The sequence below is a fragment of the Eucalyptus grandis genome, chromosome 8, assembly GCF_016545825.1.
Source record: "Eucalyptus grandis isolate ANBG69807.140 chromosome 8, ASM1654582v1, whole genome shotgun sequence".
In the NCBI taxonomy this organism is placed as follows: Eukaryota; Viridiplantae; Streptophyta; class Magnoliopsida; order Myrtales; family Myrtaceae; genus Eucalyptus; species Eucalyptus grandis.
In genome coordinates, this window is record NC_052619.1 from 69,553,303 (window position 1) to 69,571,084 (window position 17,782).

A 17,782-nucleotide genomic window follows, 5' to 3' on the forward strand; every position below is an offset into this window, starting at 1 on the left:
TATTGGACAATAACAGCTGGAAGACTGGATATACATCACATAGAACACACTAATTTATATTATAATAGTACTTTTACAAGCCCTTTCACTATAGATCCTCTTTTCTTTTTACATCAAATTCCTATCTCCTCTAGCGTGACTGTAGCTCCCAAAATGAACATAAGACTTCTATGCCTACAAGACTGTAAGATGAGGAAGTGAGTCTTGGGAACTCAGTAAGTAAAATTCATAGTTCTCTATTAGGAAAACATCTCATCATCAAAGCCTAGCAAGTACAACACTCGCAAACAGTGTCGATGGTAGATCAATCACAAATCATATGTCATGCTTTATCTAAACACATGTCATCCATGCGAAAACTACCATATGCTTATCAATTACCATACCAACATATCATACTCATGTATAATCGGCATTCATGCAAATTTATTTATTATTGTCCTGGCTTGACTAGGCCCTCTTGACTCGACTGGGGCTTCCTAGCTCGATTAGGGCATCTCGGCTTGATCGAGGCTTCTTGAGGCTAGCTTCCTTAAGCTTCTGGGTTCAAGACACAAGCATCCTAGCTCAACCAGGGCGTCCTGGCTCAACTGAGGCATCCCGTTCAGTGAACAAGGCGTCGCCACTAACATTGTATGGTGACGGACGCTTTTTCCTCTTTAAGTGCACACTTATATGCACCATACAAGTTAGTTCTTATACTTTCTTCTTAGCTGACTCATACATGGCTCGAAGGCGTTCTCATTCATATGTGTGTGCCATGAATCCTAGTAACATGTCGGGAATGACCTTTGGTTCGTGACTTAAACTGATCACTTAGCGTCGATCCCTGCATTGGATAAGGCTCGGAAACGGCACGTCTCAATGCCGACCTAAGACCTTGAGGCTTGGGTAAACCTCACCTTAGTGAAGATCCTAAGCTTGATGGACCTTAGTTTTGACTTGATGTGAACATACCACGTGCCATGAATAACCCTCAGTTCATGGCTTGGTTTAACGTCAAGCACAAAGTCTCCGTGCCAAATCAAATCCCTTGAATTGGCACCCTTTAGTGCCTTATCAAGATATCATGAATTTAGGCAATCTCTATACCGAACAAGGCATAGAATCGACATGCCTCAATATCGATTTAAGACCTTGCGGGCTTGGGCAATCCTCGATCCAAGCGAGACTTGGAACCGGTATACTATTTATGCCGATTCGCGGCCTTATGACTTGAGCGGCCTTGTCTTGTGATGAGCTCAACCTGAGTGACACTCCGCTTTATTATGGATGTGAATGACTCAAGCACACGTTCAAACATAATCATGAGTAAAACCATGCAAAAGATCCAGCATCCTACTCTCGGCTTAATGAGTGAGCACTTAACTTGACTCAGCAAGTTAATAACTGGAACACATGGGTCCCGAAACACCTCATTTCATCTTGCAAACAATCACATGGGTCCCGATTATAAAGTAAAACCGTTATGACACGTCTCATTCCATACCACACAATTTTGCCCTATAATCATGTGCAACTATCACAACCACTCAGGCGTGTTCCAGTTATTATGACCCATTGGCCACGGCCAACTCAACAGTCGGCAGTCATCTAGCATAATCGAGCGTCATCCCGCTTTGTCAGGCACGACAATGTCTACGACTATACAACATTCCATAAAGGAGCATCGGTCTAGCCTCCACCGAGACCGGCATCCGTTGACGTGGGGCATCCAAACTTAATCAGGTATCGCCTCCCTAACTCTCATTGGGTGACAGGTTCCGATAGTAACCACATGTATATCCATACTTGGCCAAGAACACCGTGCTTTGCACTCAAATACCTCAATTTCAAATGATGGACTTAGCCAATTTTCTTCATATTAAAAATTTCCGGTAAAATAATTGTGCATGGTCACATATTTAAAATGAACCATTAAACACAGCACGCTCCCACTTTAAAATTCCATGATTTTATACAGTACATAAAAATCGGCGTAAAAAACCAACACCGGGTATTTTTCTAATTAAATACCCATAAAATCGGGTTTTGCAATAAAATTGACAACTATCATCAAGCACTCAATTGCACATATTAGCTATCAATTTCACATATAAATTCAACCACAGGAATCAACATAAAATTTCATGAAATGGCTATTCCGTCACAAATTATTCTCATTACGATTAATTAAATAAATTGCGATTAATTAAATTAATCCAACTTAATTAATCTAACTGTGATTAATTAATCTATCCATGGTTAACTAACTAATCCAAGTTAACTAATCTAACCTAGGGTAGACTAACCTAACTAAACTAACCAACCTAACTAACTAGCTAACCTAACCAAACTAACCTAACTAATTAGTTCATCTAACTAAGCCAATTAGCACTAATACACTTAGCACTAATCTAACCCCTAAGCGTAATTAACAACTAATCAATGATTAGGGAGTTAACTCATTGGATTAAGACGGCGGCGGGTTCACGGTGACGGTGGCGCGATGGCAGTGAGGACTCGAGACTATCGTGTCTCCAACGGAGGCCTACGACAACTGAAAATAGCCCTACAAGCTCACGGCTTATGGCTGGTCAAGGTTTTGCTTGGGGTTGAGGCGGGCTGGCTGCTTAGTTGGGCTGAGCTAGAGCTAGGCGGGCTGGAGGTGTGGATGTGGCAGATGATGGATGAGTGGGCGGTAAGGGCTGGAGCTGGATACGTTGGGACGGTCGGCTGTGTGGGTGAAGGGCCTGAGGTTGCTAGTTGTTCGGTGGCTGAACGGTGTGGGAGGCTGGATGGGTTGACAGTGAGGGTGAGGACGGCTGAGGAGCTGGGCGGAGAGAAGCAACCATGGGCTGAGGATGCTATTGGCTTTGGTGGTGACGCTAGGTGAAGTGGTGGGCTGGTGTGTTGGCTGTGGCAAACGGTTAGAGTTGGGTAGTGAAATGGAGATGGTGCAGTGGAGTCTTGCGGCAGTTGAAGGGAAGAAACGCGAAGGAGAAATGGTAGAGGGGATGGTTAGCTGAAAGGAGGGAGAAGGATGTGGGCGCATGGGGGAAAAGAAGAGGGATGGGAAGTCAATTTGGTAGCCAATAGCAAGCCATGCAAAATATCCAAGCACTCATGAGGAAGCCCCCAAAGTCTTCAGCCCATTTAGTCAAGGCTTCCTCCAATGGCCATTTTCCTATCAATTCCTCACAAAATAAATCATTTGGTTGGCTAAATAACCTAATAAAGCAGCCCATCCGAATTTCCATTTTGTTTCTTTTGTCCGAAATTGATTTTCCGCAAAATCCCGGACTCGAAGAAAATTTTCCAAAATATGAGATGACATCGTAAAAATGAATCGTGACATGCTCGAATGTCCAATTCCCGAAATTGAATTCAATTTCGGGGTTAAAATCGACCGAACGCGATTTTAATACAACCTAATCTATTGGGTAGCTTTTAGGGATTTTAGCATGTTTGACCCATGATCGATAATTTTTTATCCACGTTTGAGCATCTCCGACTCGTAGGCGACTCTCGGTTATCGTAAAAATCGCAATGTTTCAATTACGTGTCTCGAGTACAATTTCGATAGAAAATCGGGTTAGTGCCGTTCGACGTGAATTTCGTAATCATGCGGAATCACCCACAATTCAATTATGTGTTTCCGTGGAATCGACTTATATCCGATCACTAATTGATTATAACGGTGTCGTATTGACACTTGCCGATTATTATGGTCGAGCAGTTGATTTCTGATCGAATTATTTGGTCTGTGGCGTTTATTTCCCTTAACGGCTTCATCTAATAGATTAGTTAACTCGTGAGTGGCTAGCTTGATTAAAATGACCATCAGCACGTCGATGAAAACAACCATTTCACATTATCGAGACGGGGTTGAATTTTCAGATGTCACAGAAAGTTAGAAAGTTAGATCGGGCAAAGATTTTCTCACTTTCTCAAGCACACGCAGAACTGAAGTAAGGAAATGTGTCAATTATGGCATGCTTCAACAAATTTTCCGCGCTCTGGAATGAGCTAAAGGTAGTGGAGGAGAGGCTCGAGAAACCGGAGTCAACCTTGCTTTAGTAGAAGGTGATGAAGGAAAGAGAGAAGGCAACCCGATTCCTCCTGATTTTAAATGAGACCTACCTTCCATTTCGATCCCAAATATTGGCCATGGATCTTGTGTTGTCACTTGGCCGGATCTACCAGCTAGCTAGCTATTCAAGAGGAGAGTCAAAGACTTACCTCGCCGTGGTTCGCTAGAGGAGGAGGGGCGTCTTGCTTGCCATTCGCGGCAAACATAGGGAGTCACCAATGAGTCTCACAACCAAGAGAAGAGGCGAATTGTGCTAGGGTTTGCTTAACAGAAGGCTTATAAGGGGCAAGGAATGGACGATTAGGATTATATGCAGCGATGAGATGGCTCACAATTGGGCGGATGTAACCCTACATCCGACGATGGGCATGAAGTGAGGAACAAACAATCCAATGGCCAGATTTTTGCCACGTCATCAAAGGGTTGTGGACAAAATTCTAAAGGGAAAGGAAAATTAATTTGTGATTATTGCAAACATCCTCATCATACCATTGATAATTGCTGGAAATTATATGGGAAACCTAGCAAAAAAGGAAAAAAGGAAAAGGAAATTTCAATAGCTTATCAAGTCACTAGGCCCAACTAGTGCAAATGCTGATAAAATTAATCAGCCCATCACTTATGGACAGTATTAGCATCTTATGTAGGCTCTACAAAAATTGGATACTTCAAGTAAAGGGGAGAGCTTTTCAGGTATTTCTTATTGCCTAATTAACTCAGTTTCAAGAAATGCTTGGATAATCAATTTCGGCGCTAGTGATCATATTATTTGTAACAAAAGTCTTTTTTTCCATTATCCACAAAGGATTGACCCCTTCCTATTTCAGTATGGTTGCCCAATGGCAACATCACTTATGTCACAATGACTAACATTGTTGATCTTAGCCCCCATATTACTCTCCAAAATGTCCTTTATGTCCCTGATTTTTTAGTTTAATCTTATCTCCGTATCCAGAGCTTGCAAGGAAAATTCATATAGTGTTTTTTTCAATTCTAATACCTATTTCTTTCATGCCCTTTCAATTGGCAAATTGATGGGCTTGGGTAGAGTCTTCAAGAGTCTTCAAAGGGCTATTTTTTTGGACCAGCTTTCCAAATGACCTTGATTTATCTTGCATTCCATTGAATAAACTATCATTATGTAACATGACTACCAATGACAAAAATTTCCTTAAGCATTCAAGAATGGGTCACACTGCCTTTTTTCCTTACTCCCATTGTCATGTTTTTCCTCTTGCAAAACAATCCCATGCTCCATTTCCATCTAGCAATAATCATGCCAACAATATTTTTTCTTTAATCCATGTTGATGTATGGGGACCATACCACACCACAAATCGTGATAGATCTAGATTATTCCTCACAATTGTAGATGACTATTCCTGTGTAATGTGGGTTTTTCTAATGCAATCAAAGGGCCAGGTTCTTTCCCACTTGAAAATGTTTTTCTCTTTGTCGATGAATCAATTTGGGAAATCTATTCTGCACATTTGCACTAATAATGGAAAAGAATTTTTCAACAATGAATGTGCTCTCTTTTTTTCTTCCCATGGTGTCTTGCATGAGAGTTCTTGCACTTACACCCTTAACAAAATGGGGTTGTAGAATGTAAACATCACCATCTTTTGGAGGTAGCTCATGCATTAAAGTTCTAGGCTTCTATTCTAGAGAATTTTTGGGAGATTGCATGACTATAGTAGCCTATCTAATCAATCGAATGCCGACTCAGATTCTTGGCGGACGAACTCCTTTTGAGCTACTTTTTGGGAAGAAACCAGAGTTACGTCATTTAAGAATCTTTGGCTACTTGTGTTACGCAACAACAGTGGGTCCTCGGGACAAAATGGGTCTTGCACTCATCGTTGTATATTCATGGGATATCCAACTCTACAAAAGGGATATCGCGTTTATGAACCCTCCATAGGTGATTTCTTCGTTAGTAGGGATGTGGTCTTTCATGAAGATATTTTTCCATTCCAGGAAGAAGGTTCTTCCAATGATGATCCAAGGAAGACAGTCGACCCCTGCTCTCTTTTATCTTATGAGGAATTGACTCCAAGTCCTCTATACTTTATGGTTGCACCTCCAGCTAATCGGATTTCATCCTCAGGATCACCCCAAATATCGGAACATATTTCTACTCCTTCAACGGTGCTTGACCATACTATTGGACATTTTGATTTACAAAATGAAGAATGGCTCATCACCAAGCACAGTGCGCACCACTAAGGATACTCTAATCGTACCATCACCTTCCCTGTGCAATCCACCATTACGATGTGGTCATGCTGTTTGTCCACCCATGTGGACTAAGGATTATGTTCTTGCAGCACTCAACTCACCAGGTATTCATTGCCCAGTCTCGTCTTATGCTTTTTTTCAATTGTCTTTCTCAAACATGTGCTGTATTAGTCGAATATAAGAGGAATGAGAACCATCATGCTATGATGAGGCAGTTACTGACCCTCGTTGGCTGAAAGCCATGTAAGCAGAATTAAAGGCGTTGATTGAAAACAAGACTTAGGAGATTGTGACATTATCTCCTCATCGTAAATCGATTGGCTGCAAGTGGCTATACATAATTAAATATTGAGCAAATGGCTCCATTGAGAGATACAAGGCTCGCTTGGTCGCCAAAGGTTTTACACAATGGGAAGGCTTTGATTACCATGAGACTTTTTCCCCAGTAGCCAAATATGTCATGGTTAGATCTTTTTTATCAGTTATAGCTTTTTGTGATTGGTCATTACATCAAATGGATGTGCACAACGATTTTCCACATGGTGATTTGGATGAAGAAATCTATATGGATCTTTTTCAAGGATTACAGAGATAGGAGGAGTCTAGGGTACTTCTTTCCAGAAAATGCAACATGGAAATGATGGCATATTGTGATGCGGACTATGCAACTTGTCCCATGAGTCGAAGGTCCATCACTGGCTTCTGTATCAAGTTGGGAGAATCTTTACTTTCATGGAAGATAAATAAACAACCAACTGTCTCATTATGCTCAGCTGAAACAGAATACAGAGCCATAGCGAAAACTACCTGTGAGATAGTATGGATACGAGGCCTACTTCAGGACCTCGTGGTACAAATAAAGGGACCAACAAAACTATTCTATGAAAATGATGTAGTTCTTAAACTTGTAGCGAATCCCATAATACATGAAAGAACAAAACACATTGAAGTGGATTGTCGTTTCATTCGAGTTTAAGTCCATGAAGGGATAATCGAAACAAGGAGAATTAGAACTGCAGAGTAGCTTGCGGATGACTTCACCAAACCTTTGTGTTCGAAACAGCACGCATATTTATTAAGCAAGCTAAGTGGCTTGGACATCTACAAGCCACCAACTTGAGGGGGAGTATTGGAAGATATGCTCAAAATTAAGAAAATCCATTCAAATTGAGATCAATGCATAAAATCAATCAGGGTTTAGAATGAATCATTTTAGGATTAGATGTGATTTCTTAGAATACTTTCTTTCCTTTTCTCTGTATACCTTTTGTATTATATATACAGAACATTGTACATGTAATATTCTCAAGTTGAAGAAATACAATATCTCCCAAAAATTTCCCAAAAGCTTCGATTTCTTGCTTGTGTTTCTTCACTTCGATTTCTTCCTTGCGTTCTTTCACACATCAACAGTGGCAAACACTCATCTGGATCTTGATACTGTGAAGGCCATCTGCAGTAATCGCTTGGATGGTTGTAAGCTATTTCATTGTTTATTCTATGTCCCTTCCTACTGTCGTCTGATGTTAGTCTATAGGTTGCCCGATAGGAAATTAGTTTGTTCTTTCAATTGATCAAATACTGCTTCATGGTTGACATTGCAGTGCTCACCTCGAATGGACTCGTGATGGTCCGTTGGAGAAAATATGGGAGTACTTGAATTTAACTCGTATATATACAAAGCCAAAAGGAATAATCCAGCCTTTGAAGACCCCGTGATTCTATCATCAAGGAAGAGGACAGCCAGGATTTCTGCACTCGGATACACAAGTATATGGTCAAACAATTCGAATAGTAAGTAGAAACTGAGACTTCAGCTTCATCTTTAGTCTTTTTGTTGATATGTGATTTTGTTTTTGTTTTTGTTTTTTGGTATGTGAATTTATTAGGTGCTAATTCTGACGATTTCCACATTTGTCATGATTATGGAATAAAATTTAATTTGATTTTCTTGGCCTTCTTGCTACTGCTTATGTGAGTTTTTACTTTGCTTAATTACGCAGCGCTCTAGTCCGGGGTTCAAGCGTCAAACACAAGCCTCAAAGAGTTGGCAAGGTGAATCTTCACTTCTCAACTCAATTGTGAATCTTTTACTTTATTCATCCTTTCTTTTTTATCATTTCAAAGGAGTTAGCTGCTGCGGCTAATTTAACTGCTTGATGATGCTTTCCATGGATTAGGAACATGAAATTGAAGATGAAGACGTCGTTCAGATCATCAAGAAGGTGCAACTTTCACGGTAGGGGAAACTTTGGGAACCCCAAACAGTTGATTCGGTGCGGAGTAGCAGCTGGTGCTGATCTGATGTCTGTTTCGAACTAGTTTCGTTGGACTGGAAAACAGTGTAACGCATGCAATTTTGAGTGGTTGATTAGTTCAACTTAAATTAGCTTTTTACTTACGTGATGTCCTCCTTCCTATCTATTGGCTTAAGTTTGTAAATTGTCTTGGCGAGGCTGTTCATTCAGTGGTTATCAGCGTGATGGAGGCTTTGCCATTGCCATTTTCTAAGGATACAAGTTGATGATAATCCAGTCCAAGTGTCTAATGATCATGAAACTGGCAGTACGGTGTTGGTATTGGATCCTAAATATTACTTCTGTAAGAGTTTTTCTGATGTGGACTACATTAATTGATATTGTAATTTACCGTTTTACGGTTACGGTAAAATGGGGTTTGGTCTAAGGTGAGATAGAAGTTTCTTAATTAGTCTAATATAGGGCTGGTTAGTGTGGGCCAAATGAGCTTGGACCATAATGAGGGGGCCTGACTGGAAACTTTATAAATAGTGCTCAAGTCTCTCATCTAATCCTAATTCTCACATCTATCTTCACATAAGGAGCGTTAATCTAGCGCTAAAAGGTGAGGTAACCATCTCATTGAGCCGTGATAGGGAGGGTTCTCATTGATAGTGATACGGAGGGCAATAGAGAAAAATGACTTGCGCGTGGAACATCAATTTTCCGCTTCCGCTTCAAGAACGATAGATCCCAAAATAGGTGCGTTAATCTTTCTACTCAATTATGCATGTATGAAGATTTGGGATTTCATAATTTGCATCCAACAACTTCAATATGAAAAGCTAGTAAAATGGTAACTGGATAAGAGCAGTTTCGAGATATTCAAGGTTGCATTTCCATACGAAGAGTCCCTCAGCTTTTCATATATCGTGAATAGTAAAATTTAATTTTTTAGTATGAATTAACTGTGCTTGGTGAATATCGAGAAAGTATTTAAGTGTTTTATCAAATATAGCATGGTTCTTGAGATCACTGCCCAGCCCTTAACCCGACGCTTTTAGGTTCTTTTGGGTGCTTGGTTCCCCCGTAGAGGTAGAGATCGGATACTTCCATTCCGTATCGTATACTTTTAACTGGGCAAAAGAACGCTTCAAGTGCCATAACTTTGGCTAAAGGGACACTTAAGTGCCATAACTTACGAAAGGTACACTTAAGTGCCAAATTCGAAAAAACGGATCACTTGAGTGCCACTCCGTAAAAATCCGGCCAAAATGCCAACGTGGCGTTTTTCCGGCGAAGCGCTCCCAAAACGACGCCGTTTTGCACGCGACGTGGCCAAAACGGCGTCGTTTTGGGCCGACGTGGTAAAAAGAAAATTAAAAAATTAATTAAATTAATTTTAAAATTAAATTTAGTTAAAATATTTAAAAATAATAATTTTAAAATTAAATTTATTTAAAATATTTTAAAAAATAATAATTTAAAAAACTTTAAAAAATTTTTAAAAAATTTTAAAAAAAAAAAAAAGGGAATGGGGGAGGCGGGCGAGGGGATCGGCCCTCGCCCGCCGCCGCCACCGGGAAGGGCCGGCGACGGTGGGGGAGGGTCGGCCGGGGTCGCCGGGCCACGGCCGGGCCGGTCGGCCAGCCGCCGGGGCCCGCGACCCGGCCGACCGGCGGCGAGGGGTCGCGAGCCCTCGCCGGATCTGGGCGAGGGCCGCGCGCCCCCCGATCCGGCGGCGAGGGCTCGCGGCCCTCGCCCCCGATCCGCCGCGAGGACTCGCGATCCCTCGCCGCCGGTCGGACGGCGAGGGCCGCGAGCCCTCGCCCGAATCCCGGCGGAGAGGGCTCGCGGCCCTCGCCCGGATCCGGCGGCGAGGGCTCGCGAGCCCTCGCCGCCGGGCCGGCCGGGGACGCCGGGCCACGGCCGAGGCCGCGACCCGGCCGACCCTCCCCCTTGCCGTCGCCGGCTCTTCCCGGCGGCGGCGGGCGGCGGGCGGGGCGATCCTCGGCCGCCTCCCCTGTTCCCTTTTTCTTTTTCTTTTTAAATTTTTTTTAATTTTTTTTAAAATTTTTTAAAGTTTTTTAAATTTTTAAATATTATTTTTAAAATATTTTAACTAAATTTAATTTTAAATTAAATTTAATTTAATTATTTATTTATTTTGTTCCACGTCAGCCGAAACGACGCCGTTTTGGCCACGTCAACGTGCAAAAACGGCGCCGTTTTGGCCGCGCCGCCGAAAAACGCCACGTTGGCGTTTTGGCCGGATTGGCACTCAAGTGATCCCTTTTACTCCGATTTTGGCACTTAAGTGTACCTTTCGTGAGTTATGGCACTTAAGTGTCCCTTTGGGCAAAATTTAAGGCACTTGAGGTCCGCACGTCCTTTTAACTGTCAAGTCCTCTACGGACTAATTATTAGAAAAGTGATTTAATTCGATAATTATCACTTGTTGGATGACATTAATATAACTTTATCGCACCTTAAAATTTGCTCTGGAAAATATTTCAAAGTACTTGCCATAAACAATATTGGGAAAATTATACAAAAAAGTACTAAATTTATTGCAATCATGTCAAGTTACACCAAATTTTATTTTTGCTAAATGAGTTCTAAATTTTTTTATGTTTATACCAACTCAGTTCATCCAGTCAATTTTGATTGGATGGTACTACTATGGACGCTAGCCGTTCTACGTGGCATTATTTGCGTTGACATGAATAATTTTAATATTTTTATTTTTCTTTCATTTTTTCTTCCCTTCCTTTTTCCTCTAGTTAGTTGCCGACTTGGCAACTAGCCAGAGGCGAGTGAGGCTTGAGCCCTTGCCAGAGTCCACAAGGGTGACCGCACCTAGGCCACCCATTGGGTTAGCAAGGGCTTGAGCCTTGCGGACCCTTGAAAGGGAAGGAGAAAAAAAGAGAGAAAGAAAATAAAATAAAATAATTATTAAAGGTTGTCCACGTTAACATCAGTGGTGCCACATAAGACAACCGGTGTCCATATTCGCATCCGCCGGCCAAAATTGATCTAATGGATTGAATTGGCATGAATACAAAAAGTTTAGAACTTAATTAGTAAAAAGAAAAAATGTTAAAGACTGAATTAACACAATTATAATATCTTTATGACTTTTTAAGTAATTTTCCTAGCAACAATTTCAACAAGCACTCAACTCGGTGACTACGGTCACACACAAGTGATAGTGATACTAATAACTTTTAAAGAGGACGAGTAACTTTTTGCTTATTACTAGTTACCATACTCTTCTTGAGCTCCGTAAATTTTCACATGAAAAAGTAAATTCCGGTAATTATAACAATTATATGTACACTCCAGTTAATAACATTTCATGTATATAAATTTTTCTTAATGTATCGGCCGATCTCATAAGTAAGATTCTTATCCCAGTTAATAAGGGGTCAGATGGTCAAATACCCAGCAAGGTCTCTCCCCAAATGTTCGTTCATTTGTGTAAAGATATCAATATAGATATTAGATTTTGCTATATATAGAAAAATATTATTCTTTTACGTCTATCTGGACACCCGACATCGGGGGGTTCCTACGAGAGAACACTGTCGATTCCTTCGCCCTTCGCTCTGCCGCTGGAAAACTTCCCAGCGAAGGAAGACAGACCCAGCAAAAGCAAGAAGCAAGTTACTGCGCGCCCACAATGTTCCCTTTGATGGGTTCTTCGGTAATGGGATATTTGATGCTTGAGCTTGTTTCTTGTGTGGTTAGGCTGCTCTTGACAGAGTCTTGTGGTGGAGGAGAAAAGAGATTTTGTTTCTTGGGTTGTCCTGGCTCTCGAATCTTGTTTCTATGGGGGACATTGAAAGTTCAAATGCATCACCTTGTTACTATTAGAGTGTAGCATGGGGGATGTGTTTTCCCGGGGAATTGTTTGTTTATTTTATTTTTTTGTTGGTTTTTTTTGGTGCTATAGTGAGCGATGGGCAGAGTCTTTCTTGGCAGGCCGGGACCATGGGCCGATGAAAATCGCGAGGCATCCGACCATTATACGGCGAAGATCGGTGGACTGCCCGTTAGTGACTTCTGATTTTCTCTTACGGTGTTGTTTTTCACATGATGTTCTGTTCGAAGTGTATGATTCTTTTCGTTTGTCGCAGGACTGGCCTTCTCCATTAATGGACTGGGGATCAGATTTTCTTAAGTGCAGCATATGTGGAAATAAGCTTTGTCTCGTCGGACAGGTCTCAATTTTTTCTGTCATGTATGGGGACAATGATGCTGAGGAAGTGTGCTATGAGCGAGAGATCATGTGTGCTTGTAGGTTCCTGCTCCCACATCCAGTGGAAATTTGAAAGTCGAAGAGCGTGTGCTTTACATCTACGGTTGCATAGCTCCGAAATGTGGGAGCAGTCCCTTGAGGTCTCCTCTAAATTTCTGGCAATTTCTTTGCTTGATTATTGATTTCAAGAAAAACTCTTTTAAGTGGTTCTCAATGGTAAGCATAATGACTTGTAGCTGGCGAGCGATTTGTATTCAGAGATCTTGTGAAGAAAAAGAACCAAACTCCACTTGTTGCGATGTGGGAATAGCTGCCACGCCCTCTGTTTCAGCTGGGAAAAATGACTGTTGGAATGATTTGGATGAGAAAGATGAAGACGTGGACTTAGAGGAGCTAGGGCGGGCACTTGCAGAAGCTGCAACTGTTACTTCCAACTCCAAGAAACTGAATAGACAAGAGAATTCTGAGGAAGTAGCAAAATTGTCACCTTCAAGGCCAACATCAAGACAAGTAAATGATTCTCTACCTGGTACAGATTTCCTATGAAAGAAGTCTATAATGGTGCCAACTTTGATGCTATGGTTATCCACCAGGTGGCTTAATCAAAATAACCTGTCTGCTGATTGCAGTGATGCCTTGCTTTTATATTTATACCTTGGAAGAGCCTTATTCGAAGGATGCCACATCTGCTTGCTTGAACTATTCATCTCTTTCCATTAATGTCGACAATCATGTACGGGAAGAAGTATTGGATGAGGAATCCTATGAGTATGACAGAGCTCTAATGGCTGACCGGACCTACTTCAAGTTTAAGAAATGGCTGGATGCTTATCCAGAGCAATGTTTAAGGTGCTTATCTCCACTAAGTGAGACATGGCTAACACAAGTAAAAGTCAAGTTGTTGTTTTGGTCTTGCCAGAAACAACTGTAGTTGCATATAAGATATGATACATCGGATTGGGTTTTGACATATCTTACATTGGATTGGGTTTTGACAATCTATGTATTATATAAAGCTAGCCAAAATAGGGGACTCTTGGAGCTTCTTGAATCTTGGATTTTGCAAACCAATTACATGTCATATTTTTTAGGGTCTTACTGTTTTGGAAGATTTGGCTTAGGTGGCAGATAATGAATCAATCTTGTATGATGATGAACAATTTACCTGGAAAGGCGTAATCCATCTTCAATATGAAGACTCTGTAGCACAGATACAGTGAAGTCTTGCTGAACAAGAGGTTTAGTGTTTTAGTTTAGTGGACATAAGTCTAATTCATGTCGATTGATAGCAGAAATAGGCCTGTATATAACCCAAACACCACTTGAGATTTTGAGGATTTTTTATTTTTATTTTTATTCCATGTCTTTAGAAGTTGATGCTTCTTGGAGAAAAGATGATGATCTAACATTTTGCAATAAGCAGAGAAACATAAATACTGTCAATAGAATTCTTGTGTATTTGGGATTCAGAATTTGTGGAAAGACTCTACCCTTTTCCATCTAAAGTCCAAGTAAATGATATGACATACCCTTTCTGTGACTGAACGTTTAGATATTCAAATGGAGGGAAGCCACTGTTGGCGACTAAAGAGATAGGAGATCCTGGGAGATGCAAACTCTGTGGTGGCCCAAGACAATTTGAGATGCAGCTTATGCCGCCGTTGTTATATTTTCTGCATGAAGCTGCTGATGATGCTCAGAAAGATGCATTGGAGAAGTGGAACTGGATGACAGCAATTAAATATACTTGTTCCAAGGTACAAACAACCTCCTCATATTGTTTTTGAATGGATGCTGTTTTTGTGAATGCTGTTTTGCAAGCACAATGACTTAGAGCGGTGGCAGTCGGGGAAAATTTTAGTGATTGATATCGGTTTTACACTCTTTTCTAGAATCTGGTCAATAAAAAAGAAGACTTTGGGGGATTCGTGGTTTTCCTTATAAAAGAAAGAACCTCTTTTCTAGATTTGCTATTTTGGTTGGATGAGGTTTGTGGATTTCTTTTGGTTTTGGGTTTATTTCGTGGAATCCTTTTTGACACCCTATGTTTAGTTCGCTGTCACTATAATTATTATAAGACTAGCAGCTCTTAAGAAACTCCTGCTTTTGAGTCTTCAGGTGAAAAAGGTGTGGCCCTTCTCATTTCGATTTTTAGTTCCATACTGCTCGGCTATGGATATATAACTAAGTCTTACGAGCATAATCACTCTTGCATGTTTTGGTATACTCATTAAGCTCACATATAAAGTGCATATACATAATTGTTGCTTGTTGCATTCCTCAGAGCTGTTATGACTCACAAAACGAAGAGTTCAGAGGTGGGGACTGGATTGTTGCTGAGGAAGCTGTGTTAGTACAATGCGAGAAATCATTGAAGCAAGCTGTACTTGATTATATATCTCATTACACAGCCGTGCCATCGTGTGGCCCCTTTTCTCATGGAGTAAATTCCAGGCGTCCAGATTAAATAATTGATTTTTGTAACGGTAATGCATTTAAATACTGTCTGGGTAAGTTCTGGGATCTCTTCGATATGGAGGTCTCAATAGTGGTACCATAAAAATGAATAGAAACGTTTGACTGAAGAGAAGAATGTGGTGGGTACCTCAGAAGTTCTTAGAAGGAGATGAATTGAGAGATATATGTTAAATACACTTGATATAACCACAATGTGCAAGAAAGCTTTCTGTAAAGGAAGCTCCTTTGCTCATGTTTGGGTGCACAATTATCTTTTGAAAGCTTATTTTTGACTGATCCTGCTATAAAATTTGCGAGGAGACTTCAAAGTGTGCCAGTCATATCCAAGCATATATTATGGTTCCATGTTTCATGTCTAGGGTGATTGATTTTGATCACGAATTTCTCTGGCAGAGAATGAAACAAAGGCTCATGTATGCTGCATGACTCGCTAAAGCTGTAACTTTTGTTGTATTGTAAACAACAGGATACAATAGGAAACATAAAAAAAAGCAGAAGACACATACATACATACGTTCGGTTAACATAGATTTATAGTTTCAAACAACCAGAAGGCACATACACGCAAATGTTCGGTATACATAGATTTAAAGTTTCTAGGTAATGTTCCCCGTCGTTTGTCTGTTTAGAGCCTTCGCCTAGCGAGCTTCACCCTCAATCCATGTTTCATGTGAAGTATGATAGAATTAGAAGGTCTCACAGGGTGACCTTCCACAACATGAACTTCGTAGTTATGTATTACAACGGCTGCGATCATTTTCATCTGAGTGAAAGCCACTTGTTTTCCCAAACAAGTTCTTGGTCCCGCATTAAATGCCAAGAACTTGTACGACGGCTCGTGCCTAACTCCTCCGCTCTTCGAAATCCACCTCTCTGGTCTAAATTCAAAGCAATCCTCTCCCCATACTGATTTCATCCTCCCCATTGCATACAAATGGATGAGTATTTTCTTACCAGGATTGACTTTGTGTCCACTGGGAAGGACGTCGGGCTTTACAGGGCATTTGTGTTCGAATGGAATCGGTGGATACAGCCTTAATGATTCGCATAGCGCGCCATGTAAGTAAACCAAGTTGTGCACGTGCTCACCAATCTTGAAGACCTTTAGGTTTTGTTCTTCCTCCGGGATTACAGATCTGATCTCCTCTCTGATTTTCATTTCAACAGACTGGTTCGTGGAAAGAGCCCAAAAAAACCATGTGAGCACCAAACTAGTTGTATCTTTCCCAGCGATCATGAGATTCAAAATCGCGTCCCTAAGGAACTTGTCATTGCATTCTAAAGCACCCAATGTCTCTTTTTCCACCATGTACAATGTCAATAAATCTGCACCATTTTCATCTCTCTCCGTTTTGCTGGTTCCTTCTCTCAGTTCAACTCTCTTCATCTCTATGTAACTCCCTACAACTTGGTCCATTACTTCCCAAGCGCTTCTCAGTTTCTCCTCCAATCCCAAGCCCAACCACCTCTGCAGAGCCCCGAACCACTCGGGGTACATATGGCGATAGAAAATCACCTCCTCGGCATCATCCAATGCCTTGGAAAATGGGACTTCCGGGAATTCGACGGATAAGCTGCCGGGGTCGAACCCCGTGATGAATCTGCAAGCAGCATCGAAGGTGAACCTCTGGAACAAATCCTGCAAATCCACCGCGACACCTCTCTGAGACAATTCGTCCAACACCCTGAGCAGGCCATTCTCCACCTTGTCCGTGGTCGTCTTCGCCAAGAACCGACAGAACCGTTGGTCGTTCATAAACACCTGAGCGACCCTTCTCTGCATCCTCCACACATCTGAGTCAGAGTTGAGGATCCCGTCACCCAAAACGTCGAACACCCTCTTGAACTCGGCCCCTTTCGGGAAGTTCTCGAAGTTGGTGCTCATGATGTAGTGGACGTTGGCGGGATCGGCGGTGACCAGCATGTCCATGCCGGAAAACCAGTGGAACCGGAAGAGGAAGTTGCCGCGGCTCCGCTCAAGAAAGCTGGTGACCCAGTCGTGAACGCGGCCCAGGTTGAGGAAGAGCGCCGGGAGCATCCCCACGAGCGGCCAGTTCTGGGGGAGCCCATCATGGCTCTTGCCGAGGAGACGAAGGAACGCGAAGCAGATCGCGGCCAAGAATATCTCCAAGAAACCTACCAATGCCATTGAAGCTTCTCACGACCTTAAGATTTAGGCGTGCTGGAGACTTATATTATTGATTCACTCGTCCAGCTCGCATATATGGAGAACTTCACAGGATTGGGCATTAATTAACGAAGCCCACAGTCCACACGCCGCAACAGCATCTAATGAAGAGCCTCCCTTTTAGAATTATCTCATCGTACAGGACGGGCTATGATTGAGTACTAATAGGGAGCTCGTCGGAAGCTCTTACGACCACAGGAAGAAAAAACAAAAGAAGAGAGAGTTTTTGTGTCTGGTGGTCCCTTACTTGTCTCTTGTGGTCCCTTACTAGTCTCTTTAATTTTCCTTATTTGGGTTACTCTCTC

The 17,782-nt window shown here is 41.7% G+C and overlaps 3 protein-coding genes across 3 annotated transcripts; 2 read left to right on the top strand and 1 right to left on the bottom strand.

Moving 5' to 3' along the window:
• Positions 1-12,511: 12,511 nt before the first annotated feature.
• On the top strand, positions 12,512-13,357 carry LOC104417827. The gene is made up of 4 exons (XM_039300296.1): positions 12,512-12,604; positions 12,690-12,773; positions 12,854-12,951; positions 13,048-13,357. The coding sequence occupies exons 1-4, from the start codon at positions 12,512-12,514 to the stop codon at positions 13,355-13,357; spliced, it is 585 nt and encodes a 194-aa protein (XP_039156230.1).
• Positions 13,339-15,715, top strand: LOC120287484 (programmed cell death protein 2-like). Its single transcript, XM_039300297.1, has 4 exons — positions 13,339-13,660; positions 14,364-14,568; positions 15,096-15,194; positions 15,683-15,715. Exons 1-4 carry the CDS (start codon positions 13,443-13,445, stop codon positions 15,713-15,715), a joined length of 555 nt encoding a protein of 184 aa, XP_039156231.1. The 5' UTR covers positions 13,339-13,442.
• Positions 15,716-15,804: 89 nt separating this feature from the next.
• Positions 15,805-17,550, bottom strand: LOC104417820 (alkane hydroxylase MAH1). The gene has a single exon (XM_039300280.1). The coding sequence runs from the start codon at positions 17,436-17,438 to the stop codon at positions 15,915-15,917; it is 1,524 nt and encodes a 507-aa protein (XP_039156214.1). The 5' UTR covers positions 17,439-17,550; the 3' UTR covers positions 15,805-15,914.
• Between the last annotated feature and the right edge of the window lie 232 nt (positions 17,551-17,782).

Excerpts from the sequence above, each read along its gene's own strand:
- LOC104417820 (XM_039300280.1), bottom strand. The coding sequence starts at position 17,438 with ATGGCATTGGTAGGTTTCTTGGAGATATTCTTGGCCGCGATCTGCTTC.
- LOC104417827 (XM_039300296.1), top strand. The coding sequence starts at position 12,512 with ATGGGCAGAGTCTTTCTTGGCAGGCCGGGACCATGGGCCGATGAAAAT. Across the intron at positions 12,774-12,853 it reads AGCTTTGTCTCGTCGGACAG|GTTCCTGCTCCCACATCCAG; the intron begins GTCTCAATTTTT and ends GTGTGCTTGTAG. Across the intron at positions 12,952-13,047 it reads TGTGGGAGCAGTCCCTTGAG|CTGGCGAGCGATTTGTATTC; the intron begins GTCTCCTCTAAA and ends AATGACTTGTAG.
- LOC120287484 (XM_039300297.1), top strand. The coding sequence starts at position 13,443 with ATGCCTTGCTTTTATATTTATACCTTGGAAGAGCCTTATTCGAAGGAT. Across the intron at positions 14,569-15,095 it reads TTAAATATACTTGTTCCAAG|AGCTGTTATGACTCACAAAA; the intron begins GTACAAACAACC and ends TGCATTCCTCAG. Across the intron at positions 15,195-15,682 it reads AGAAATCATTGAAGCAAGCT|AGAATGAAACAAAGGCTCAT; the intron begins GTACTTGATTAT and ends TTTCTCTGGCAG.